Consider the following 26778-nt stretch of genomic DNA (forward strand, 5'->3'; position numbering starts at 1 on the left):
GATGTGGCTGACCAGCATGTCCAGGATGTGGACGTTACCTGGGTGTGTCGATGTGGCTGACCAGCGTGTCCAGGATGTGGACGTTACCTGGAAGCGTGTGTTGATGCGGCTGACCAGCGTGTCCAGGATGTGGACGTTACCTGGAAGGGTGTGTTGATGCGGCTGACCAGCGTGTCCAGGATGTGGACGTTACCTGGAAGGGTGTGTTGATGCGGCTGACCAGCGTGTCCAGGATGTGGACGTTACCTGGAAGGGTGTGTTGATGCGGCTGACCAGCGTGTCCAGGATGTGGACGTTACCTGGAAGGGTGTGTTGATGCGGCTGACCAGCGTGTCCAGGATGTGGACGTTACCTGGGTGTGTCGATGTGGCTGACCAGCGTGTCCAGGATGTGGACGTTACCTGGAAGCGTGTGTTGATGCGGCTGACCAGCGTGTCCAGGATGTGGACGTTACCTGGGTGTGTCGATGTGGCTGACCAGCGTGTCCAGGATGTGGACGTTACGCTGACCAGCATGTCCAGGATGTGGACGTTACGCGGACCAGCATGTCCAGGATGTGGACGTTACCTGGAAGGGTGTGTTGATGCGGCTGACCAGCGTGTCCAGGATGTGGACGTTACCTGGAAGGGTGTGTTGATGCGGCTGACCAGCGTGTCCAGGATGTGGACGTTACCTGGAAGGGTGTGTTGATGCGGCTGACCAGCGTGTCCAGGATGTGGACGTTACCTGGAAGTGTGTGTTGATGCGGCTGACCAGCGTGTCCAGGATGTGGACGTTACCTGGGTGTGTTGATGTGGCTGACCAGCGTGTCCAGGATGTGGACGTTACCTGGAAGGGTGTGTTGATGCGGCTGACCAGCGTGTCCAGGATGTGGACGTTACCTGGAAGGGTGTGTTGATGCGGCTGACCAGCGTGTCCAGGATGTGGACGTTACCTGGAAGGGTGTGTTGATGCGGCTGACCAGCGTGTCCAGGATGTGGACGTTACCTGGAAGGGTGTGTTGATGTGGCTGACCAGCGTGTCCAGGATGTGGACGTTACCTGGAAGGGTGTGTCGATGCGGCTGACCAGCGTGTCCAGGATGTGGACGTTACCTGGAAGGGTGTGTCGATGTGGCTGACCAGCGTGTCCAGGATGTGGACGTTACCTGGAAGGGTGTGTCGATGCGGCTGACCAGCGTGTCCAGGATGTGGACGTTACCTGGAAGGGTGTGTTGATGCGGCTGACCAGCGTGTCCAGGATGTGGAAGTTACCTGGAAGGGTGTGTTGATGTGGCTGACCAGCGTGTCCAGGATGTGGACGTTACCTGGAAGGGTGTGTTGATGCGGCTGACCAGCGTGTCCAGGATGTGGACGTTACCTGGAAGGGTGTGTTGATGCGGCTGACCAGCGTGTCCAGGATGTGGACGTTACCTGGAAGGGTGTGTTGATGCGGCTGACCAGCGTGTCCAGGATATGGACGTTCTCGTGGCGGTGGAGGAGGATGAAGGAGAGGAAGATCTGCAGCAGGACCGGCTCTGACACCGACCGCACGAACAGGTCCAGATAGGCCGTGGTAGTCATCACCTCCTCCAGGGTCAGCTAGAGAGAAACACACAACCATCAGTAGGCTGGACACAAATACGCTGCATCCTTCCTTCCAATCTTCCTGGAAGTAGTGACTGATCTGACATTGATCTGGAATGATGGATGTAATACTGTGCGATCCATGCTGTGTTTATACTGACCTTGTGGAGGGCCGGTGCCAACACAGGCACCAGAAAGCCATTGTAGATGTAGCTGACCAGCTGGTCCCTGATGCTGGGGTGAGCCACCTGAATGACTGCATTGCAGAACTCCAGTGAGTTGAGGAACTGGACCAGGGTGGGCATCTGTAGCCAGTCCTCTCTGTGGAGGCAGTGCCACTCCTCACCGGGCACCTCCAGCTTGGTGGGCAGAGACGAGTAGAGACCGCTCAGCCCCGTGGCCAGCACCTAGAGGAGGGGGAGAGAGGAGAGAGAGACACATTTAGTGGAACCCCTTCAAGTAGGCTATTGCTTACTTACACCATATAAACTGTACACTGTGGTCTGGTATCACCAGTATGCGTCCAAGTTGCTGGGAATAACTAGGATCTGATATTATTGTGTGTTTCCTTTCATCTTTGCATGAGTTTCCTTATGTGCATGTGAAAGATAACTATCCATGACTTTGCACAAAGGGCTCAAATGCCTTGGCAGGATAGAGCGATGCCTCTAAACCAGGGAACTGAATGGGCCTCTGTTCTGACTTCCTGGTACAGGTATATCCCTGTCTCTCCATTGGCTTATACAGACAGTAGGAAGCTAGGCTGGTAATCCTGTGACAAAGAGGTATTGTAGCCTACTCCTGCTGTGCAATTACGTCAAATACTGTTACATAACTGGTTATCATCCATGCAGCCTGTACAGTGTCTCTCCACGGTACAGGTGAGATTGAAAAAAATGATGTTGACACTGTTTAAGCACTGCCAAGCTAGATAGTCAGTCCACAACAGCTTAACAGAAGTGTTTGATAGTGAAGATGCTAGTCGCAACAGGACAAGTGTTCTGTGGGGGATACTGTAAAAACATTCAGATGGGCAGACTGGTGCGTTGAGGATTACACTTTAGAGAGTTATAGCTAATGATTTACAGTATACATTAAATATGAGCATTGAGCAACATACATTAATTATGAGTGGGGAAGTGTGTGGCACAAATGACCTTTATGCATTTGTGTGTTCACTGGCTTCACTCTTAGTGGTTTTTATGGTGCAGATATAAATGATGTTTTCCCCTTCCATGCTTTGAGCTGTACTGTATGTTATAAATCTACCAAGTCCCTTCTCTTCATGGTCTCACACTCAAATGACTAGTGTGTGAATCTATGCATGTGATAGGTCAGCTTCTTTGAGACCTTAATGAATATTCGACCACAAGAAGCTTCACCACCCCTCCCCCTCCCTCAAAGCTGAAAGCGAGTGGAGAAAGGCAGCATTACTAAAATGACCTCTAGTTGATTTACCTCTAGTTTATTTATTTTTGATCCTTTATTTAACTAGAACAAATTCTTATTTACAATGACGGCCTACCGGGGAACAGTGGGTTAACTGCCTTGTTCAGGGGCAGAACGACAGCTTTTTACCTTGTCAGCTCGGGGATTCGATCCAGCAACCTTTCGGTTACTGGCCCAACGCTCTAACCACTAAGTTACCTGCTGATTTACCTCTAGTTGACTTAACTGTTGCCCGGCTTCATCAATAACAATGGGCATTGACGTATGGCTGTGTGATTTTAGAGTTACCATCCAAAATCAAGTGATTTCCCTGGTGAGCTAATGCATCAAGATGGTGGCATGGTTTGATAAGTATTCTAATCAACAACACAGGTCAAAGTTACGACATCAGTCTAGTGCAAATCGATTAATAGCATTTATAATCATCATGGACCTAAGTGTTCATCCATTTTATTTTAAATATACAATCTAAGATGTGTATAAATTATTTTTACAGCTGGGCTGAGTTTAGCCTTTTAATAACATAGGTGTGTTGCTTGTTACATTATCAAAAGCATATGAATACCACACGTTTAACATACAACAGCTCCACTCTCCCTCAACCTGATTTATTATACATACAGTAGGCTAAGGATATGCTGGCTATGAATATCATACGCCTATCAGGGGACAAAGAGAGGTCAGGGATATTAACCTGTCTGGTAGTTGGTACAAGGAGTTAATAGGACATTGTTCTGCCCTTGACTCAATCATCCATATGACATGTATACAGAGGAGATAGAGAGAGAGGAGAGAGAGAGGGGGGGGGACAAAGTCTAAACAAAGAGAACAAGAGAAAGGCAAAGGGACAGTGAGACCTAAGAAACAGAAATACAGAGCCATAAAACGAGAGTCACAAATCCCAGACAGAACGTGAAAGAGACCAAAAGAAGCAAGACAACAGTATCATAAAGACAGACAGACACATCTCCTCACCGGACAAAAGTAGGTGTTCTCTGCGATGTGCTGGGCCACGCGCTGGTTCTCTGCAGACAGTGACATGATGAGGAGCAGGGCGTCCCGGGCCTGCTGGCCCACCAGGCCCTCCCGGTGGATGAAGGGGATCAGCAGGGAGAAGATCAGGAAGTTGGCCGCCCCCTGGTCCTCGCTGTAATAATAATCAGCATCATAAAAATTGATGGGATTTCTATAGAGCTTTTCCAGTATCACAAAGCGCTTTACATTGTAAGGCGAGAAACTCACCTTGTATGGAAGAAGAGCTCCAGGACAGACTGGTCCTTGGCCAGGACACAGCACAGTTGGTTGAGTAATGACACCAGCTCAGCCTCCACCTCCGGGCCAGCTGTCCCCGAGCACGACGACAGGAGCATCATTAAGGGGCGTAACACAGGTTTGTGGTGCAGTAAGGGCTGCCGCGCCTGGCCCACAATCATCTCGTACATCTTAGAAGAAAAAGATGACTTTATTGTCAGTTGTCACTGAGATGTCTTTTTCCTTTATCCCAACCCCCCGAGACACCCTCCTCCCCTCCTCACATCCTGACAGATTTCCCTGTCAGACCAGGGAATCAACCCTCCAACCCTCCAGTTACCGACCACAGTCTCTAACCTCTACACCTACCTTGAGCTGCTCCAGTTTCATATCATCAGTAAACTGTCGCCTCAGGCTCCACAGGAAGAGCCTCTCCATGACGTTCTCCATCACCACAAACTCCAGGATGGGTCCCATGGCTCCCGCCTGGCCGGCGTCCTCCTCCATGAGCAGGAACAGCATGTGTTCCACGTAGTTCTGCACCGCGCTGGCCTCGTCCCCCGGGATGGGCCCGCCGAAACGCATGGGGCCGCCGCTGGAGAGGCCGATGACACCGAGGGCAGCCATGTTGCTGCTGGTGTTGCTGCGGAGAGGATCATGCTTCTCCAGGATCTTTACCACCTGAAGGGACAACAGGGAAGGTACAGGGTGATGTCCATAGAAATGAACATAGTACCTGAATAAATAGGATATCTGTGGTAATTTCACCTTCATTTTACAAGGAAGAAGATCAAATAAGATGAGATAGTTCTCGCAGTGAACTGAATATTGTCTTTATTCGATAACCTCGACAGGGCAAGGTTAAATAAACCAACTAACAATAGAGACACAAAGCTACTACAGTATGCCATTGCTACTGTCATCGTAACAGTTGAAATCAAATTAGCAAGTTATTTCATCGCGGCTACACCAGAGTATAAGACAAACACTCTCAAACTCTGCCAAAGTGCTTACAATGATGTTCAGGCTAAATTAGATTGACTGAAACATGTCGGTTTGTTATGTTGGTAATATTCTCTCGGGAGGACTCATAAGTGACAGTTAATAATCATCAGACGGCCTGCTGCTGCCTTTATTGATCTAGACGAACACAACAGTCTATTACAAGAGGAAGATCTGAGAGAGAATACAACTCAAGTCCTACGGGAAATAAATCGGGGAAAGCTGATGCGTCGTTTGTGATTTTACGAAGATTACATTTGCCTGAGTCATGTCAATATAATATCTCAAGCCCAGGCAGTTACAATTGTGTATAACTTGGGGTTGTGGTGTTCCAATTCCACTGTTGCCTGCGGAATTCTGTACTGAAATGTAAATGGACAACCACAAATCAAGTGGCATCGCATTTATATTGACAGTGAACCATAAACAAAATGAACACTTGACAGTGACATGCACATAATATAAATATATAGATGGTAAATCAGCTTTATATGAAAGTGTAGAAGGCTGTTTTGTCCTCTATATGTTTGTGCCTTAGTGTGCAGATAGTCAGTCCCTCTCGTAGGACCTCCCTACATAAGCCTCACTAATGAATACAGGACTGTGTTCAGTAGGCCACAATGCATGAAAAAAGTTCTGTTGCCTGGGAAAAACAAAAATCTGTATTCTCATTGGACAGGTTCAGGTAGTACCTCCCTGTTTCACTAAGTTTCAAAACATTCCTTTAATGAACACAACCCAGACATGGGAGGAACCATTCATAGAGCCACAACAATGAGCTCACTGTCCCCACCAGGCCCTGCTACCATGGCGATGGGAAGTCCACTGAGAGCAGAGCAGAGGGAGAGCCAGACTGGCTGACTGAGACAGGGCCCCCAGGTGACTGATTGATCCAGGCATGATAGCGCGATAACCGCACAGGATGAGTGAAGAGAGGGAAGGAAGAGGGAGTGAGGGGAGTAGTGATGGGTGTCATACTAAAGTTGCCACTTCCTTCACTCATGTCTGTCTACAATCCTGTCGGGTATTTCTGGTGTAACAAATAGCTTTGAGGACATAGCTGGGTAACACAGTGAGGACTATAGATGATCAAGTGGTCTTTTCTAACCACTGACTGGACTGACTAATAATACATGGAGGTGATGGAGGCATGGAGCCGTCAGGATAATGCATAACATGTACTGGTACATAGAGATAAATCAATATAGTTCCCTTTGTGTACTGGTATCTGTATAGAACCATAGTGAGATGAAACAAACTGTTGCCCAGAACATATTATCCTGTCCTGGGCAACCCACTACACTGACTGGATAACGTCCAGCTCTCTCAGACATCCTAACAAAAGGACAGTGATTTCACAGGGGTCTGGAGAGGGAGAGATAAGGCTGAAGCCATTGACTGTCAATGAAAGTCTACCTATTTTTCTGAAATGTCAACAGTGTTCCTCAATACAGGGTCCCGGGGGGTGCCTACTTAGCAGGCTGGGCTTTTCCAGGAATTCTACGATCCAAACTCAATAGCAGTCCTATCAGGCTATTAATTAGTCAAAATGTAGCAATTAAGACTCGGCTGGAGCCGTATTGTAGTGCCAACTTGCCTGCAGAGAGGGTCAAAGATCTAGAAATGTCCTACATTTCAGAATATGATTCTGTTGAAACCTTTAACAGTGCACTTCACAGGCCTAACATTTATATTATCCCATAGAGCGGCGCACAATTGGCCCAGCGTCGTCCTGGTTAGGGTTTGGCCGGTGTAGGCCGTAATTGTAAATAAGAATTTGTTCTTAACTGACTTGCCTAGTTAAATAAAGGTTAAATAAAAATAAATAAAAATGATAAATGAGACACAAAAATTAAACAGATTGAATATAATAATTTCAGGCCTCTTGGTGTGACGGTGTTGTTACTGTGTTATTACGGTTCTACGTCCAGCAACGTGAGCTCCAACCCCCTTTTAGAGTAACTGATGTTTGTGTTTCCAGGCCTTACTGTATTCTATTCTCTGTAGCTGAGAGGGGTGGAGACTCCTGCCAACTCCCTCCCACTGGGGTGAACTGAGGCTGAATAGAGAAGGGAGGAGCCAGTAAGTCATTATTTCAGTTACATACTGTAGCCGTTCAGTTACCACAATGAGGTCTGGGGCTGAGAGGGTTCACGTTCATGGGTGGGATTGTAGGAGTTTAGGTTGTAGGATTTAGGAAATGTTTGTGTTATAGGTTCTGCGGTGGGGTTTGGAGTTATGGTTCCAATTATAAGAGTTTGTGTTTTAAGAGTTTGAGGAAGAGCTTCTGGGTTAAAGTGATCGGGCTACAATGATATGCATTTAGAGTTCTGAGGGTTTGAGTTAGGGTCTGGGTTCTACGAGATTGAGCTATACAAGTTAAATGACGGTTTTGAGCTGAAGTTATATCTAGGGTTACAAGACAGAGTTGTGGTTTTGTTTACCTGTGCCCAGTGGTTCTTGAACACGATCATGCAGGTCTCTGGGTCCACCCCTTTCAGGACCAGGGCCTCCCCCTGTCTGCCATCCCTGTTTCCATTGGCAACCATGGAGGCCATCATCATGGTGACCAGATCTCGTGTGGGTTAAACCATTACACAGGACGGAGAGGGGTAGAGTCCTCACTGGAGACCGGCTGAGACCACTTGCACAGGGGGGTGAGGGAACACTGGGGATCTGCAGAACACAGAACACATCATGTCATCATCCTGTACATGCAGATGGAGAATCAGTAGTTTGTCATTGTTCAAACCTATAACAATACATACTATGGCATACTGTATCAGTAGCTGACAGATTAAGACTACTGTAGCACAGGACAGATTAAGACTACTTTAGCACAGGACAGATTAAGACTACTGTGGCACAGGACAGATTAAGACTACTGTAGCACAGGACAGATTAAGACTACTGTAGCACAGGACAGATTAAGACTACTGTAGCACAGGACAGATTAAGACTACTGTAGCACAGGACAGATTAAGACTACTGTAGCACAGGACAGATTCAGGGTGATTGATTGGGACATATTGTACAGTTGACCACTAGCCAAATAAACCACACAAACACTGCTGCAGCCTGCAACACGGTCTTCTCTCCCCCTGGATTCACAGCAGCTGGGCATGCGAGAGAAAAGAGAGGGAAAACAATGACAGGGCACAGGCAGAGAGGACGAGAGCGAGCGAGAGGGGGGGAGACACTCAGCCGGTGGCACAAGCCATGCCCTCTATTCCTCAGCTCGACAAGCGCCTGCCAAAATGCTTACCCAGGGAAAAGTGGTGATCGCTTTGTAATAATATAAGCCATTTAGCAGACGCTTTTATCCAAAGTGACGTACAGTCACACTCGCATATATTTGTAAGTATGGGCGGTCCCGGGAATCGAACCCACTATGCTGGCGTTGCAAGCTCCATGCTCTACCAACTGAGCTACAGAGGACCACAGAGTTACAGACGTAACGCCTCGCTAGTATGCTACAATGCACAGTGAATTCCATAAGGTCCCAGTGACACCACTTTCATCACCCACTCACTCTTGTGACCCCAGAAGAGATTATGATGCATGACAATAGAGTGTGTATTAACAGCTAGTGGGCCCGCGAGAACTAATAAAACACTATTCTTTCCATGAACGGTCTGGAACTGTTTTGGTATGTAAAACATGTTGACTTTGTCTGCAGCCTAAAGTTATGTTGATTCTGTTGGTTCTAGCTCTGTCCAGAAGCGCCTGTGAAAATATGTGTCCCTCACATATCTAGAGAGTGAGGTCAGGTGTTCGTTTCTCGCACTGCTCGTCAGTCGGGAACCAAAATAATGATTAAAAGTACTAAAAATAACTTGTCTGTCAAGACATTGCAGAACTGTTCCAGCCTTAGCGTTTACCTGCTACACACTTAGACCTGTATCCCCACAGATTGAAATAAAACACAAATACATTCTCTATGCTTATACCAGCGTCGATGGAATTTGCATTGCTCAGAGCCATTGCTACCTTAATTATGTGACTGTGACAGTCAGAAAACAATAGGTGCAAGCCAGGGTTATTTGTTGCCTCCCTTGTAAAGGAGGTGATTGTACAGGAAAGAGGACCATTGCTGCAAACAAAAGCTTGGCTATCTGCTAACATGGTGTAGTCCAACGGGCCATCTCCCTCTCCGCCCCAGTCCCTGCTCAGGTCACGTATAAATAGGACTATAACTCAGGACGGAGGATATCTGGATTCTATTATCTTCCTAGAATCCCGTGTTTCCATTCCTCCGAGGACAGTGAACGGAGACTATGGTGGTTCTGAGAATCAGATGATTTTCATTCTACAGTCTAGTGCTGTGTGATGTCATTGGCCAAGTGCCCACATCGAATGGGCGTAATTCTGAGAACAACTGATGTTCAACAGATTATATCCATGTCAACAGATCACGCTTTGAAGACTTGATAACAGACTAACAGTTGGGACTGACTAGACAGCAAATAAAAAAAACTGGGCTACTGACTCAATCTGACAACAATGCAAACAAACGCACAATACCTAGTTAGCCGTTGCTAGGTACTAGCATATAATCAACCAGGTCAGTAAACAACATTTTAGGACAATGTCTTCTATTGAAGACGTCTGCTTCATACAGTGTACAATAACAACACATGAATTGCAGCCATGCACTGCAGTTCAACTGTAACCCTCCTGCTGGAAGCAGAAGCAGCTGCAGACCGTCAGACCAATTAGAGATCAGAAAGGCTGCCCCTCAAACGGCCTCTCAACCAATCACGGCCAAGTCAAACTTTTTTTTGAATGGTTTCGACCCACTTGAAGAGGAGAGACTCAACAACCAACCACAGAGCTTGGCATGACAGAGAGACACTGAAACACTCATGCTAAAGCTAAACACATCTGTTTTCAGTTAACACAGGGAACGTGCCCTATAGGAATGCATGGAGCAGGGTCCCCCAGGACAGAAATCGCTGAAATTCCTACCTCTGTTTCACCATGGTTGCTCGTCTTGTATCGATGATACAGAATGTCCCCTCTTTACATCCAGACACGCCCAGCCCTGTGGAGATAGAGAGGGAAAATAACTTTGACACACCAGAGGAGGTTTGAGAGCAGCACTGCCAGACAGTGTGACTGAGTGGAGTTCCTGGTAACGTGGTACGGAGCAGTGGAATGACTGGAGACTAGAGCTATGTGAGGAAGTGACTGGACGATGTGAGTAAGAGGCTCAGAACACCACTGACTGTAGAGAGAGAGGGGGAGTAACATACAGAGAGAGACAGAGAGAGAAAGAGGGAGTAACACGGAGAGAAAGAGAGCAATCCAACGACCCCCGCCACGTCCACAGACACTAAACAAGCATGGAGACAACAGTGCCAAACTACAAACTAACATCTTCTGAAAGAACATAATAAATGTCATCATCATTTGTTGAATAATCATGCTACTGTTCAGTCCAATTAGAGCTGTGATATAATTGGCGTCTCTGGTCAACCATGAGCCCCCCTCTCCTCCCCTCCATGCTATGACCTCTGACACTGTCACACTGAGGCACCATGGGAAACCTGTCACAACATATTACAGCGCGCAGAAAGACTTTACTTCTACGATGTAACCACTGACCACACTCTTAGAGGGAGGCCAGATCACGGACGTCCACACACGTCAAATAAAACATAAGCTAAAACGTTCTAGGCATTCTGGACCTCACCGACAACCATACAAAATGCACTGCACACCAGTCATGTCCAAGTTGACTTACTCTGTAGCGACAACTCTGAAATGTTTCCCTGAAGATCATATCGGCATAATGTATTGTAAACACTAACCGCAGTCGGAGCTCAGTGTGTGTGTGTGTGTGTGTGTGTCAGCCCCCCACCCAGCCATAAAACACCCATTCCGCTGCCCAGACTGTGGCTGTAGTGCCTCCAGGGACCTGCTCCACCCATGGAGGGGAAGTGGGGGTCCTGGTCCAGCTGGGTCAACGCAAACAGAGAGGAGAGGGGAGGGGAAAGGAAAGGAGGAGAGGGGGTGTGCTCTAAAGGAATCCACACCTCCATTCACCTCCATTCATTCTCACACCCTCTATACTCCCATATAGAGAAGCCATAAAGCACTAAACCTCTCAAGTACAGATTTGTAACAAGTTCTTAGTTTCACACTAAAAAGCCCCACTATAGTGCTGCAATGCTACCAACAAGACCCATAACTGGACACAAACAACTCACCAAATACCACATTCTCAAAGCTCAGCTTCTTCCTATAACAAGCACTCTTCTCATTGAGTCTGTTGTGAAGACACAACATACTGGAGACAGTGGGAGATATTTTAACAGTCCTCTGCTTAGTGTCCCAGCCAGATGCATGACCCTCAATTATAGGGTGGAGAGAGAGACAGTAGGAGCAGTCTGTTGGGTTCCTCCAGTTGGCTGCGTCTCTGCTCGGTCTTAATGCCACAGTAATACGTCCTCTCCTTCCCCAGACAGACACATTACGCCACCAGAGTCTGTGTCCTCAACCTCATGTGATCAAAACATGCCTGGTGGTAGATTAGCGTAGTACTTTTATAGTGGTTAACCTACCTAACCTGGACTCAGACAACAATGCACCGGCAACTACTGTGTCCTAGAATCAAACTGAAGATTATGTTTGTATCTTGGCCATCTTGGTTTCCTCTTAATATGGTTGGAGTATGACTGAGTACCTTTTGAACTTCACTACTGGGCTAATATGTCCCTGTATAGCTCAGTACTGCCTGTAGCTTAACACTCCTGCATGTTATATCCAGGCTGTATCACAACCTGCTGTCGTTCAGAGTCCCATAGGGTGGCGCACAATTGACCCAGCGTTGTCCGGGTTTGGCCGGTGTAGGCCATCATTGTAAATTGTTCTTAACTGCCTAGTTACATAAAGGTTCCATTTAAAAAATGGATATCCTCCCAGTCGCAGTACATTAAGAGGTAATTCTACAGTGTGCCAAGCCTTCAAACTGTGAGCGACCTCGAAAATAGAGTCAGTCAGTGATGAGCAATGTTGACCTCTTTAACCCATCCTAAATTTGTTTTTCATTCCTGTTATAGGAAGCTACTTGTTTTATTAAATTATGCTGGGATTGACACAGAATCCTTCTAAAAAACAATTATAATCCCAGGAAATTAGGGGTCAGAAATGTACGACTACAGACTCCACACTGCACACCAGTTGCCGAAAACACCAACAACTAGTAACTAATCTGAGACACTGGAGGCAGAAATGTAGCTACTCCCCTCAGTACTTCCTTTCTATGAGAAAAACATGATCTAAATTACACACACTCGCCTACTGTAACCTAACTGCATAGTGCACTGCAGTTGGAAGACATATTGAGGATACTACTGTATTGCCTGGAGAGGAGATGCTCCACTTGCTCAAAATAGAGCCCAGCAACATACTGGCAAGCCTGAAATAGAGCACCACTTCTATAAAGAGGAGCACCAAGGAGATGGGGCACCACTTCTATAAAGAGGAGCACTAAGGAGATGGGCCACCACTTCTATAAAGAGGAGCACCAGGGAGATGGGGCACCACTTCTATAAAGAGGAGCACCAAGGAGATGGGGCACCACTTCTATAAAGAGGAGCACCAAGGAGATGGGGCACCACTTCTATAAAGAGGAGCACCAAGGAGATGGGCCACCACTTCTATAAAGAGGAGCACCAAGGAGATGGGGCACCACTTCTATAAAGAGGAGCACCAAGGAGATGGGGCACCACTTCTATAAAGAGGAGCACTAAGGAGATGGGCCACCACTTCTATAAAGAGGAGCACCAGGGAGATGGGGCACCACTTCTATAAAGAGGAGCACCAGGGAGATGGGGCACCACTTCTATAAAGAGGAGCACCAGGGAGATGGGGCACCACTTCTATAAAGAGGAGCACTAAGGAGATGGGGCACCACTTCTATAAAGAAGAGCACCAAGGAGATGGGGCACCACTTCTATAAAGAGGAGCACCAAGGAGATGGGGCACCACTTCTATAAAGAGGAGCACCAAGGAGATGGGGCACCACTTCTATAAAGAGGAGCACTAAGGAGATGGGGCACCACTTCTATAAAGAGGAGCACCAAGGAGATGGGGCACCACTTCTATAAAGAGGAGCACCAAGGAGATGGGGCACCACTTCTATAAAGAGGAGCACCAAGGAGATGGGGCACCACTTCTATAAAGAGGAGCACCAAGGAGATGGGGCACCACTTCTATAAAGAGGAGCACCAAGGAGATGGGGCACCACTTCTATAAAGAGGAGCACCAAGGAGATGGGGCACCACTTCTATAAAGAAGAGCACCAAGGAGATGGGGCACCACTTCTATAAAGAGGAGCACCAAGGAGATGGGGCACCACTTCTATAAAGAGGAGCACCAAGGAGATGGGGCACCACTTCTATAAAGAGGAGCACCAAGGAGATGGGGCACCACTTCTATAAAGAAGAGCACCAAGGAGATGGGGCACCACTTCTATAAAGAGGAGCACCAAGGAGATGGGGCACCACTTCTATAAAGAGGAGCACCAAGGAGATGGGGCACCACTTCTATAAAGAGGAGCACCAAGGAGATGGGGCACCACTTCTATAAAGAGGAGCACCAAGGAGATGGGGCACCACTTCTATAAAGAAGAGCACCAAGGAGATGGGGCACCACTTCTATAAAGAGGAGCACCAAGGAGATGGGGCACCACTTCTATAAAGAGGAGCACCAAGGAGATGGGGCACCACTTCTATAAAGAGGAGCACCAAGGAGATGGGGCACCACTTCTATAAAGAGGAGCACCAAGGAGATGGGGCACCACTTCTATAAAGAGGAGCACCAAGGAGATGGTGCTTTTCTTTCACACAATGAATGTAGTCATCTTTATTATTTTCGATGCCTGTGTAAACAACTCAATTTATAATGTTTCTGGGAGAGCATGTGACCCAGAAATGTGTGTGTGTCTGTGTGTTTGTGCATGCCTCTTTCCCAGGTGGGGGCTAAACCCCAATCTCTCCTGTACACAACCCTGCATGCCTCTCCACTCAGTTTCACAGTCATTATCCAATTATACCAATCAGGTAATTATGTTAATGTGTTGCTTACACGTCTCCATAGCCCCAAACGCTAGAGACTGGATAAACAGAAAAACTCTGAAGATGTCTTGAAGTCAGCATCTCCCTTTGAAAACAGGAGTGTTGACTAAGGACCCCTGTTGCGAACCTCAGCCAGACACACACACACACACACACACACTTTGGAGGCACTTGAACAGAGTAGAAAAGGGAATTAGAGGCATGCTGCTTTAAGCAGGGAGCGCTGTAAACATTCAGGCGTTTCTTTTCTGTTTTGGAACGAGTCAGTGACTAATCTGGATCAATAATGAATCAATAGTCTCATTGATCATGAGGACGCATGTAGCAACACACTACTTGTGGCTCATTTCTTCCAAAAGGAGGAAGGAGGTGAAATGGAACAGACCTCCTGCTGTGATCGGGCACAGTGAAGAACCCCTGTTGGGATCAGAGACCTGAGTCACTGATGAAAGATTACGATGTAGCCTAGATGGTGATGAAACTGAATGATGACAACTGCAAGGGATGATGATGATGACGATCTCATTCTGTCATTATCTTTCTCCATCCCCACTCTCACAAGTACAAAGGAGAGAGAAACCGCCACACTGCTCTTGCTCATTACCCACTCCTACTGGCACACACAGAGGACATGAATCCACAACAGGAGCTCCCACCGCTTCAAAACACATCCGTTACCTAGCAGCACTACCGAATCTAGTTCCATCCCCCTCTCGCCCACGGTCACAGACCTAGTGTCATCCTCTAACCATGGTTTCTGCCATTCACGACAAGAGGTTATTTCTGAAGGGTTTGGGTCAGAGTATTCAGGGTGAGATGATTTCCCCTTGGGGGTGGGGGGGGGTTAACTCCTCAGAGAGCTTCGTGTGAGTGAGGGAATAAGGAGCGGCAACACCAGGAGAACATCAAACCTGCTTTGAAGCCTAGTAGAGATGATACGGAACATGGAGAATGGAGAGGAAGAAATAGTCCAACTGTAGCAGTGTTTTAAAGCCGTACCACCACAGTCAAACTACACTGATGATAAATGAAATATAGCAGCATACCACCATATTGATTTAGCTAAGGAAGCGCAGGGGGAAAGGGAAAGAGAGATGGAGAGAATGAGAGAGAACAAGAGATACAGAGAGAGAGATACAGAGAGAATGACAGAATGAGATAGAGAATGAGAGAGCGAGAGATACAGAGAGAGAGAGATACAGAGAGAATGACAGAATGAGATAGAGAGAGAGAGAATGAGAGAGCGAGAGATACAGAGAGAGAGAGAAAGAGGGGCAGAGAGAGAGAGAGAGAGAGAGAGAGAGAGAGAGAGAGAGAGAGAGCTTGAAGAGATCAACAACACATTCCCCATGCTACTGTTAAATTCACTCTAAGAACCTGTTAGACTACAGGACCTGCTGACCTGCTGACAGTGTTCTCTGTCAACATTGTGTTAGTTTCGCCTTGGGTATAGAAACATCACTGCATTGACATTTGCTTATGTCCTCTTGACATAACAATGCTATGACATAAGCCTATGCTATACATGCTATAACAGTCACTGAATGTGTATAAGTGTCTCCTGAGTAATGAAAGTAGCCAAGTACAAAAGACACAGTATTACCACAGTAGCCTACATCCCTATTCAACCAGTGCATGCCATGTACGTCTACACCACACAGCGTCCCCAAAATGGCCGTGGCTGGCATCTCTACCAGGTTCCAGACCCCTCGCTGCTAAAATAATATTCAACAGATTACAGCAAAAGTGTTGGGCTCATCAGTCTGTGTACAGGGAATTAGGAGAGGTAGCTTCTAGACAGTAGGGTTTCTACACAGAGAGAGGAATAACTGAATGGATACACTATAGGTCCACCTGAAACTGGAATGGTTTGAACTGAAGTTCAACGCTGAATTCTACCAGACCAAAAGACCATGCATCTTTGTAAAGTTGGTTAGTGGTTGACTATACACAGAGCAACAAGTCCTAGTCTGGCTTAGGTAGAGAGACCTAGTTAACTCCCAAGGTAAATACATTGAGATAAAGCTATAGAAAGTGAAGTGAGGTCTGTCTTGTTACGTCATCTTCTGAACGTGTTATTCAATGGATGGGCTGGGAGGGAGAGAGAGAGAGAGAGAGGCTTCACAGGTAACAAAATATGAAGAGCTTTTCACAGGAGATAACACAGGCAGAGCCACCGATGACAGGATAGAATGTTTGCCTAAGGACAGAGGTTTTGGAAGCATCATCACTGTGTGTGTGTGTGTGTGTGTGTGTGTGTGTGTGTGTGTGTGTGTGTGTGTGTGTGTGTGTGTGTGAGTGTGTGTGTGTGTGTGTGTGTGTGTGTGTGTGTGTGTGTGTGTGTGTGTGTGTGTGTGTGTGTGTGTGTGTGTGTTCTGACAGAGTGGTTCTGGTGACAGAGTGGCTCCGGTTTCTAAAGCTGTGAGATGTAAAAGGCGTCTCCCTCTCGGCAGGTGTTTCACACACCAGGGAGAGGTCCTGATGGATCGCTGAAAAGACAGCTAGCCACACCTACAGTAGCACTCACAAGGCTGTCCTAACTTGCAGTACACTGGCTTTTTTTTAACACTTGCTGAACATGTTGCTGTGCGTCATTCTTACCTCTGAGGCCAGAAATTTAACTCTAATGAATTCTAGGTACACATATTGTTACACCCGCCCAGCAACGAGAACTCTTTTTAACAATATTAATTAGTAGTCTGAACGAGTGTCTGCTTCTTAAATTAGCTAAATGTATGCATGGCATTTTTCCATACTGTCGACTGAACCACCAACCAATGCATTAGTCCACCACACTCCCACAGCCTGTGCATCTGAACTTTGTGACTGATGTGAGATCATTAAGTTCTATCAGGAAGAGCGACTGTCCTCTTCAGACAGAGCCCATAATCATAATTATGTCCTGGTCAGTGGCAGGGCCTGGTCTAGGACTAATGGACCAATGGCAGGGCCTGGTCCAGGACAAATGGACCAACAATAGGGTCTGGCCAGGACGAATGGGCACTTACATTGGCCCTCCTCTCTCTTCTCCCACCGGTGATAGACCAATGGGTGATAGACAGAGGACATTTACAGTGGCTTGGTGGCCATGGCAACCTCGGTGATAGATGGGCCCCATTAAAGTGACGGTGCCTTGTTGAAATATTTACAGGTGGGCCACAACTGAGGCCACAGAGGGAGAGCCTGGCAATATATAGTCTATCTGTCCCCTTCTCCAATGAACAACACCGACATTTACAATAGGAGGACACCATCCAGTGTCATCTAGGCGTCCGTTCTCCTGTAGCTGAGGGGACGATGCCCACTGTCTGCACTACAGTTAGTCTCTATGAAACAGTTAGGCCTACTGCGTTCAGACTAGGAACGCTCATAACATCCCAAATATACATCTCTCTGAAACTCATCTGTGTTGGCTACATTAAAACGGAGTAGCAATCAACACATCATTCTGAGGCAACTTACAATACATCAACAGTAGAGGTCGACCGATTAATCGGAATGTCCGTTTAATTAGGGCCGATTAATTTTTAGACCTTTTTTAACTAGGCAAGTCAGTTAAGAACACATTCTTATTTTCAATGACGGTCTAGGAACAGTGGGTTAACTGCCTTGTTCAGGGGCAGAACGACAGATTTTTACCTTGTCAGCTCGGGGATTCAATCTTGCAACCTTACGGTTAACTAGTCCAACGCTCTAACCACCTGCTTTACATTGCACTCCAGTAGGAGCCTGCCTGTTACGCGAATGCAGTCAGAAGCTAAGGTAAGTTGCTAGCTAGCATTAAACTTATCTTATAAAAAAACAATCAATAAATCATAAATCACTAGTTAACTACACATGGTTGATGATATTACTAGTTTATCTAGCCTGTCCTGCGTTGCATATAATCGCTTAGGTACACGTTGTTCCAACCATAAACATCAATGCCTTTCTTAAAATCAATACACAAGTATATATTTTTAAACCTGCATATTTAGTTAATATTGCCTGCTAACATGAATTTCTTTTAACTAGGGAAAATGTGTCACTTCTCTTGCAAACAGAGTCAGGGTATATGCAGCAGTTTGGGCCGCCTGGCTCGTTGCGAACTGTGAAGACTATTTCTTCCTAACAAAGACAGCCGACTTCTCCAAACGGGGGATGATTTAACAAAAGCGCATTTGCGAAAAAAGCACAATCGTTGCACGACTGTACCTAACCATAAACATCAATGCCTTTCTTAAAATTAATACACAGAAGTATATATTTTCAAACCTGCATATTTAGCTAAAAGAAATCCAGGTTAGCAGGCAATATTAACCAGGTGAAATTGTGTCATTTTGCATTCATTGCACGCAGAGTCAGGGTATTTGCAACAGTTTGGGCCGCCTGGCTCGTTGCGAACTAGTTTGCCAGAATTGTATGTAATTATGACATAACATTGAAGGTTGTGCAATGTAACAGGAATATTTAGACTTAGGGATGCCACCCGTTAGATAAAATACGGAACGGTTCCGTATTTCACTGACAGGAAAAACGTTTTGTTTTCGAGATTATAGTTTCCGGATTCGACCATATTAATGACCTAAGGCTCGCATTTCTGTGTGTTATTATGTTATAATTAAGTCTATGATTTGATAGAACAGTCTGACTGAGCAATGGTAGGCAGCAGCAGGCTCGTAAGCGTTCATTCAAACAGCACTTTTGTGCGTTTGCCAGCAGCCCTTCGCAATGCATTGTGCTGTTTATGACTTCAAGCTTGTCAACTCCCAAGATTAGGCTGGTGTAACCGATGTGAAATGGCTAACTAGTTTGCCTGGTGCACGCTAATAGCGTTTCAAACGTCACTCACTCTGAGACTTGGAGTAGTTGTTCCTCTTGCACTACCCTGCTTTGAGGGTGGCTGTTGTCGATGTGTTCCTGGTTTGAGCCCAGGTAGGAGCGAGGAGAGGGACGGAAGCTATACTGTTACACTGGCAATACTAAAGTGTCTATAAGAACATCCAATAGTCAAAGGTATATGAAATACAAATCGTATAGAGAGAAATAGTCCTATAATTCCTATAATAACTACAACCTAAAACATCTTACCTGGGAATATTGAAGACTCATGTTAAAAGGAACCACCAGCTTTCATATGTTCTCATGTTCTGAGCAAGGAACTTAAACGTTAGCTTTTTTACATGGCACATATTGCACTTTTACTTTCTTCTCCAACAGTTTGTTTTTGCATTATTTAAATCAAATTGAACATGTTTCATTATTTATTTGAGGCTAAATTGATTTTATTGATGTAGTATATTAAGTTAAAATTAGTGTTCATTCAGTATTGTTGTAATTGTCATTATTACAAATAAATAAATTAAAAAATCGGCCGATTAATCAGCAGCAATTTTTGTACGGGGCCCTCCAATAATCGGTATCGGCGTTGAAAAATCATAATCGATCGACCTCTAATCAACAGTCAGTTGTATTTCTGAAATGAAACATCAACACGAAGGGACTCAACAGCTGTGCCCATTAACAACCTAATACAACAGGGTAAAAGCCATAAAGTTAGGACCTTATCAGATAGGACTGTGATTCTGTGTTAAAGACCAGCTGAAGGTTATAGGCTGAGGTGTAGGTTGGCTGAGGTAGGTGCTCAACACGGTGAACACGTGCTGCGTTCAGTCAGTGTTCCCACCTCTTGGCTCAGTGGAGGAGGTTGATTAACATGTTCAAACACATCAGCTCACCTCCTCATTACCTGATAGGGAGGGAGGAGGCCCGAGGGGGGGGGGGGGAGGGAGAGACTGGTAACAAGGGAAAGATCAACAAGCTGAGTGGATTAGAGCCAAACACCCCAGAGGATCAACACATATTATAAAATGCATACCCAGCCTGACACACCCAGCGTTCTCTTGCCCACAGCATTAGGTACAGCACATAATGGCACAGCAACATGCTGCCTGCATTTAGAGTGGCTAAAACAATCCCTTGTGCCACTGCGTAATAATGACTGCCATGAGACTCTGAGACAGGGATAAAGAGAGCTGCACAGCCTGCTACAGTGAGATAAGGCTAGTTGGAATGGTTCAATAATACTGAGACAGGTGAGTAGTAGACAACACAGGAGACAATGATACTAAATACAGCCTTCAAGTGCAGGTTAGCTTGTCAGTGATCCTGGGAGTGAGTGAAATGATTCTTACAGTATGTGTGTATGACTATACTTGTGGGGTAACAGAAATTTGATCAACTGGGGACATTTCGTTAGTCCCCACAAGGTCAAATGCTATTTGTAGGAGGTTTAGGGTTAAGGTAAAATTAGTGGTAGAATTAGGTTCAGGAGTTAGGGGTAAGGTTAGGTTTTTTGGGTTAAGGTTAGAGGTTAGGGAAAATAGGGAAAAAGGTTAGTTAAATAATACTGTGTGTGTACTTTCAGTAGAACAGTACCACAGCAGAACTTCCACAGACGTCGTCCCCATGTAGCTGTACAGAACAAAGGCCAGGAGTCAGGAGCAGAGTAGGTATATCTCTGATGGCAACATGGATAAGCCCCTGACCTATTCTCAATGGGTTTAGTGTGGGAACATCAATCCATATCTCTGCTGCTGCTTCCTCTCTACCTTGTTTGCATGCTGCCGTGCCAACGGGAGATAAAAGGGGTGAGTGTTTGCATGCTGCCTCACCAACAGGAGATAAAAGGGGTGAGTGTTTGCATGCTGCCTCATCAACAGGAGATAAAAGGGGTGAGTGTTTGCATGCTGCCGCGCCAAACAGGAGATAAAAGGGGTGAGTGTTTGCATGCTGCCTCACCAACAGGAGATAAAAGGGTGAGTGTTTGCATGCTGCCTCACCAACAGGAGATAAAAGGGGTGAGTGTTTGCATGCTGCCGCGCCAAACAGGAGATAAAAGGGGTGAGTGTTTGCATGCTGTCTCGCCAACAGAAGATAAAAGGTGTGAGTGTTTGCAAGAAGGAGAGACGGCGGGGGGATAGAGGGATGGCGAGGTGGAGGGATAAATGAATGGAGAAATGGAGGAAGAAGTTTCAAGTTTTATTCATCTTATGTAAAGGATACACATTGTATACACTACTCTGTCCAATGAAACGCTAACTTTCAGGTTCCTTCTCGACAACACAACAACAAGAAATAATAAAAGATAAGAATACAACCATAAAGTAAATGGCTCAGTAGAATAGATGGCAAATGTTTAAATTGTGCAGTATTAGCAATAGTAAATAAGAGTCTGGTAGCAGCAGAGATGCAGCGATGAATAGCATAGCATAGCTGTGATGTTGGTAGGGCCCTTCTCAGAAGGGATGAATAGCATAGCTGTGATGTTGGTAGAGCTGTTCTCAGAAGGGATGAATAGCATAGCATAGCTGTGATGTTGGTAGAGCCCTTCTCAGAAGGGATGAATAGCATAGCATAGCTGTGATGTTGGTAGGGCCCTTCTCAGAAGGGATGAATAGCATAGCATAGCTGTGATGTTGGTAGGGCCCTTCTCAGAAGGGATGAATAGCATAGCATAGCTGTGATGTTGGTAGAGCTGTTCTCAGAAGGGATGAATAGCATAGCATAGCTGTGATGTTGGTAGGGCCCTTCTCAGAAGGGATGAATAGCATAGCATAGCTGTGATGTTGGTAGAGCCCTTCTCAGAAGGGATGAATAGCATAGCATAGCTGTGATGTTGTTAGAGCCCTTCTCAGAAGGGATGAATAGCATAGCATAGCTGTGATGTTGGTAGGGCCCTTCTCAGAAGGGATGAATAGCATAGCTGTGATGTTGTTAGAGCCCTTCTCAGAAGGGATGAATAGAGCTGGGCCTCGCCACGCTCTCATCATGTCATTAACCAGATCAGAGGAGATAATAGGCGCCATTGGTTTGGACTCAACAGGCACACACTACTGCTGTTGCGCCTGTTTTTTGAACTGCCGTAGTGTTAAGATATGAATCATCCCTCTCCAGTGCTGTTCTATAGATGGAGAGCAGTGGAGGCTACTGAGGGGAGAACGGATCATAATAATGGCTGGAATGGAGTAAATGGAATGGTATCAAAAACATGGTTTTCATGGGCTTGATACCATTGCAATCACTCCATTCCAGACATTATTAAGAGCCGTTCTCCCCTCAGCAACATCCACTGACGGTGAGTACGCTTTAGGTCATTGGAGGTCATTTTAGGTTGTTGGAGGTCCTGCAATTTGTGATGTATCCTGAGACAAAAACAAGCTTAGTAGTCAAAGAAAAGCAAATTCAAGAAAAAAGTAAACAGGTAGAAGTAAACGTGACTGTAGTTACGTGAGAAGGAAAAAAAAGTCTTCAATCTACCTTTAAAGGAACATGCCATGTCAAATACGAGACAAAGACACTAAGAAGCTTGACAGCTTCTTCAATCTTCTCAATAAGTGGTAATCAACAGTAGACAATAAGAGGTACATAACCGAAAGATCGCTGGTTCGAATCCCCGAGTCGTCAAGGTGGAAAAGTCTGCCGTGCTGCCCTTAAGCAAAGCAGTTAACCCCCAACAACAACTGCTCCACGGGCGCCGATGACGTGGATGTCGATTAAGGCAGCCCCCCTGCACCTCTCTGATTCAGAGGGGTTGGGTTAAATGCGGAAGACACATTTTGGTTGAATGCATTCAGTTGTGAAACTAGGTATCGCCCTTTCCCTTTACTTAGTGGAGACTTTCAGTTCAATCAACAATAGATAATATAGTTACTTAGTGTAGATTTTCAGTTCAATCAACAGTAGATAAGAGGTACTTAGTGTAGACTTTCAGTCTACAAAGTTACGTAACAGTTGTGTTAAGGTTCAGAGGTATGGGCGACAGTCAGCCATCCCCAGCGGATTAGGTTAAGACTATGTTAACAACTCCAGCAAGTGGCCCTCTCTACACGGCTCCCTTGTTCTCACTGACCCCTCACTGGGGTCGCCAGAGGGGGCTGGGAGGGTAGACAGGGAGGTAAGGGGGGTGTAATCCAAAACACGGGACACTGCTGAGCCTGAGCCGGGCTGAGGCCAGGGCCAGTGTGAGAAACTGGGAGAAATGGTGACCGGTGGGCCGGGGGGCCGGTGAGTCGTCACAGCCCCCGCTGTTGGCATGGTGGCTGTCCCAGACACCTGTTCCTTCCCTGTTCCAGTCACACGGTGACCTGGGTTTAACCTACCTCATGCTGCCCTGCATGGCTGATCACTTTGTTCCCTGGCCTAGTCAGAGAGATGTTTTTCAAAACAAACTTAACCCAACATGCCTTCTGTGCTTGTTGAAAAAGCAGCACATTCTGCAACGTTAACAACAGCCTGTCAGGATAATCAGAAGGACCTCAAGCTCAAGGATCACTAGTCAGCGACACTCTCAGCTGCTCGTGCCTTCTGATTGACAACCATTCCTGACGTAGAGAGAACACCAACTGTTCACTGACACACATTGCTTATGAAGTGTTGCACCATATGTTATAAATAGCCAATGGGAATTGATGAGTACACGATTATAATCATATCTCAGTGCCCTGGGTAAACTGTGTTACATGATACTCTGTCCTCTGTCCTATCCAACTCCCATTGACTGAAGTCTCTTATCTTCAACCATGTAATCCACAGGGTATAACTTTGTTCTGTATGTGTGTATGTGTGTACTGTGATCTCATGCCATTCACAGGTGAACTAACCTGCGATGATAAGTCACTAGTCTCACCACTACCAGGGCTCTACAGTGAGAACATTTTACTCGCATGTGCGCCTAAATGTTTTGCTGTGCGACCTGGAATTGTTATTTAGGAGCACCAGTGAGCAGAGAAAAATGTACGATTCTGGCTTTAATATCGCAAATTATTTTAATTGTGCTCCTAAATTTCTTTGTGTGCGCCTACATTTTTCAACTTAAGCACACGCGTGCGCCTTGTAAAGAAAGTTAACCGTAGAGTCCAGACTACACTCTGCTCTTACATGAATAGCTTGGGTTAGTCCTACAGGTCTCACTGTAGAATGAAGTGGTCAAACCAGACATTCCACTATGTGAAACTAAACCAGCCGGCCTGTGTAATGCTCCACTGACATGAATGTCAGAGATTTAAAAGGGACAACCCTCCACATTGCCTCCTCACTTGACCTGCACACACACATGTGGTTACTTAGCAGAAAAACTCCTTACTTTTCCAGTGCATTCACATGTTACAAAGCCAATATCTTGCTATATAAAAAGTCTCAGTCCCCTGCTATGTTGACATAGTGCAATGAATGATTTGTTTACGTTAGGTATAGGCCCTATATCACAGCCCTTTCTCAATGCTAGGTGCCTCAGTTGGAGCGATGAGGCTTGTGGGATATGACCTCACTAGTCTGTGTGGTTAAAGATCACGAGGCAGAGCATCTTAAAGCTGTGTACTACTAGGTCAGTATGAGAGTAACCTAGAATTCTGGAAAGGCCATATGAAGGCGAGGTGTTTGTCAAGTGCAGGGGAGGCTGGTGTGAGGAACTATAGGAGGATGGGCTCATTGTAATGGCTGGAATGAAATAATTGGAACAGAGTCAAACATGGTTTCCATATGTTTGATAGCGTTCCATTTATTCCATTCCAGCCATTACAATGAGCCCGTCCTCCTATAGCTCCTTCCACCAGCCTCCACTGATCAAGAGGGGCTCGCTACATTCTCTCTTTAGGTTGTGTGTGGGTAGGAACAGACCGCCATTCTCATTGGCCTGGAAATCCACATGGAAAATACATGCAGATGTAAACACAAGTACACAAACAGACACTACTGTACATACTGTAAAATCCCAATTACAACAAGTCCACAATTCAGATTAGCCTAGTTATTCAGTGCCAACAGCCAACCCAACTTCCACAGTGAGTGTGCTGACAGTTTGAAATCACCAAAGCATAATTCAACATTTCTTGAAAAAGTTCACTTCAAATACACTGCATATAGCAAACAGTTTTGACTGAGTTTGATAATACAGAGTATGGTTTTTGCGTCAAGTCAAATTGTGTTCAAATCAATTTGTATCAACACTGATTTTCCTATAACAACTTCGATGTAAAACAATCCCTGTATAGTTCACACCGTTGAGGTATAAAGAACGGTCCACACCCAACCAGACTGTAAATAAAATATGGCCAACCATGAAACATTGATGGGTGTCTGTTTGAATGTGATCCCATGAGGTTGTAACCCAATACCCTGACTTCTTCATCACAGAAAGATGATAAGACTACCAGTCCCGTCCAAAACTCATTTCAAAAATACCCTTCATACTACCATGTTTTGTTTCCCAAGTTCGCTGAAGTTGGAAGAGTGTGTATGTGTCACATATCTGTTAACCTCTGCAGAATGAATAGCAGATAGGCTACAAATAATTATGAATTATGTTACAGTAGGTGACAAAGTACGTTATGTTCGTGTCTCTGATGAAACACATTCGTCTGGGCCCCACAGCATTAACATGTGGATAACTTCAGCAATAAACGTTTGCAAAATGTCACGTGAGGCACAATAAAGCTGAATGAAAGGTGACAGATTGTGTCCAGGCATTTGCAAGAATCAAGCTGTGTCGACAGATACTTTTAAACTTGTTCTGAGAAATGTGCCCAGGACAGATGACAAGTCACTCTGATATACTTGTTTTTAAAGAGACAACCCCATGATAACAACCGACATGTAAACGTGTCACATTATGTCTTGACGGAGTCAGACAGTCCCTGTCACTTCACTTGACAAGCAGCAAATTACATTAATAACAATGTCTTGCCAAGTTATTTACTTTCTAAAATCCGTCATTTACGAACAATACATTAGTTGTAGTATATTTATGTGTAAGAAGACCAACTGAAATATCGTACCGTAGGCTGAGTCTCAGAAGTGCAAGTAGCCGACTTCGTATAACACCACCGCACAGCTTCAAGATGCGGATCAAAATCAACCTTTTACCCTACTTCCCTATGAGCGTCTTTCCAACAACAAAGTGCATAACCCTCTTGAAAATCACTAATTATCCAGCAGAACGTTGTTCAATTTCCCTGGTTTAATGTCGCCTCCTATTAGAAAAGTAAAGATATAAGCTACTTAGCTAACAAGGTCGCCGACCAGTCAGTCTGCTTACTGTACGTAGTGTATACATAGGTGAGCGTTACGAGCACACTAAGCTTTAGGTTCCTCCCTCTCTGTGCCCACAGCAGTTTGTGATAGTGATGGGGGATTCCGGCTCTTTTGGCTCCCAAATGGCTCTTTAAAAAAATATATGGTTTGTATTTTTTTCAAGTCAAACAGTTTGCGATAGTTTGACTATGATTGGTGTTTAAACAATTCGAATTAAATTATTAAATTAAATCATACTCTAACTTAACCACAATGTATTTAAAAATGCATTGGTTTGTTATGAAAAATAATGCTATTAAACATTTGCATTTAAAGTATAACTTTTTTATTGTATATAAACAAAGTGCATATAAATGTGAC

General features: G+C 45.5%; 1 protein-coding gene across 1 annotated transcript in view; it reads right to left on the reverse strand.

Annotated features, from left to right (window-relative positions):
- The window catches only part of LOC115202219 (protein FAM160A1), a 58177-nt gene extending 31686 nt beyond the window's left edge, over positions 1–26491 (reverse strand). The window contains exons 1-8 of the mRNA XM_029766201.1: positions 26163–26491; positions 10235–10310; positions 7711–7942; positions 4634–4945; positions 4256–4455; positions 3989–4160; positions 1726–1971; positions 1412–1579 (exon numbers count right to left, since the gene is read on the reverse strand). Of these exons, the coding sequence (XP_029622061.1) occupies positions 1412–1579; positions 1726–1971; positions 3989–4160; positions 4256–4455; positions 4634–4945; positions 7711–7830 (1218 nt within the window). The 5' untranslated portion in view covers positions 7831–7942; positions 10235–10310; positions 26163–26491. The remainder of the gene's footprint in view (positions 1–1411; positions 1580–1725; positions 1972–3988; positions 4161–4255; positions 4456–4633; positions 4946–7710; positions 7943–10234; positions 10311–26162) is intronic.
- Positions 26492–26778: the final 287 nt, after the last annotated feature.

The sequence above is a fragment of the Salmo trutta genome, chromosome 11 (genome assembly GCF_901001165.1).
Source record: "Salmo trutta chromosome 11, fSalTru1.1, whole genome shotgun sequence".
In the NCBI taxonomy this organism is placed as follows: Eukaryota; Metazoa; Chordata; class Actinopteri; order Salmoniformes; family Salmonidae; genus Salmo; species Salmo trutta.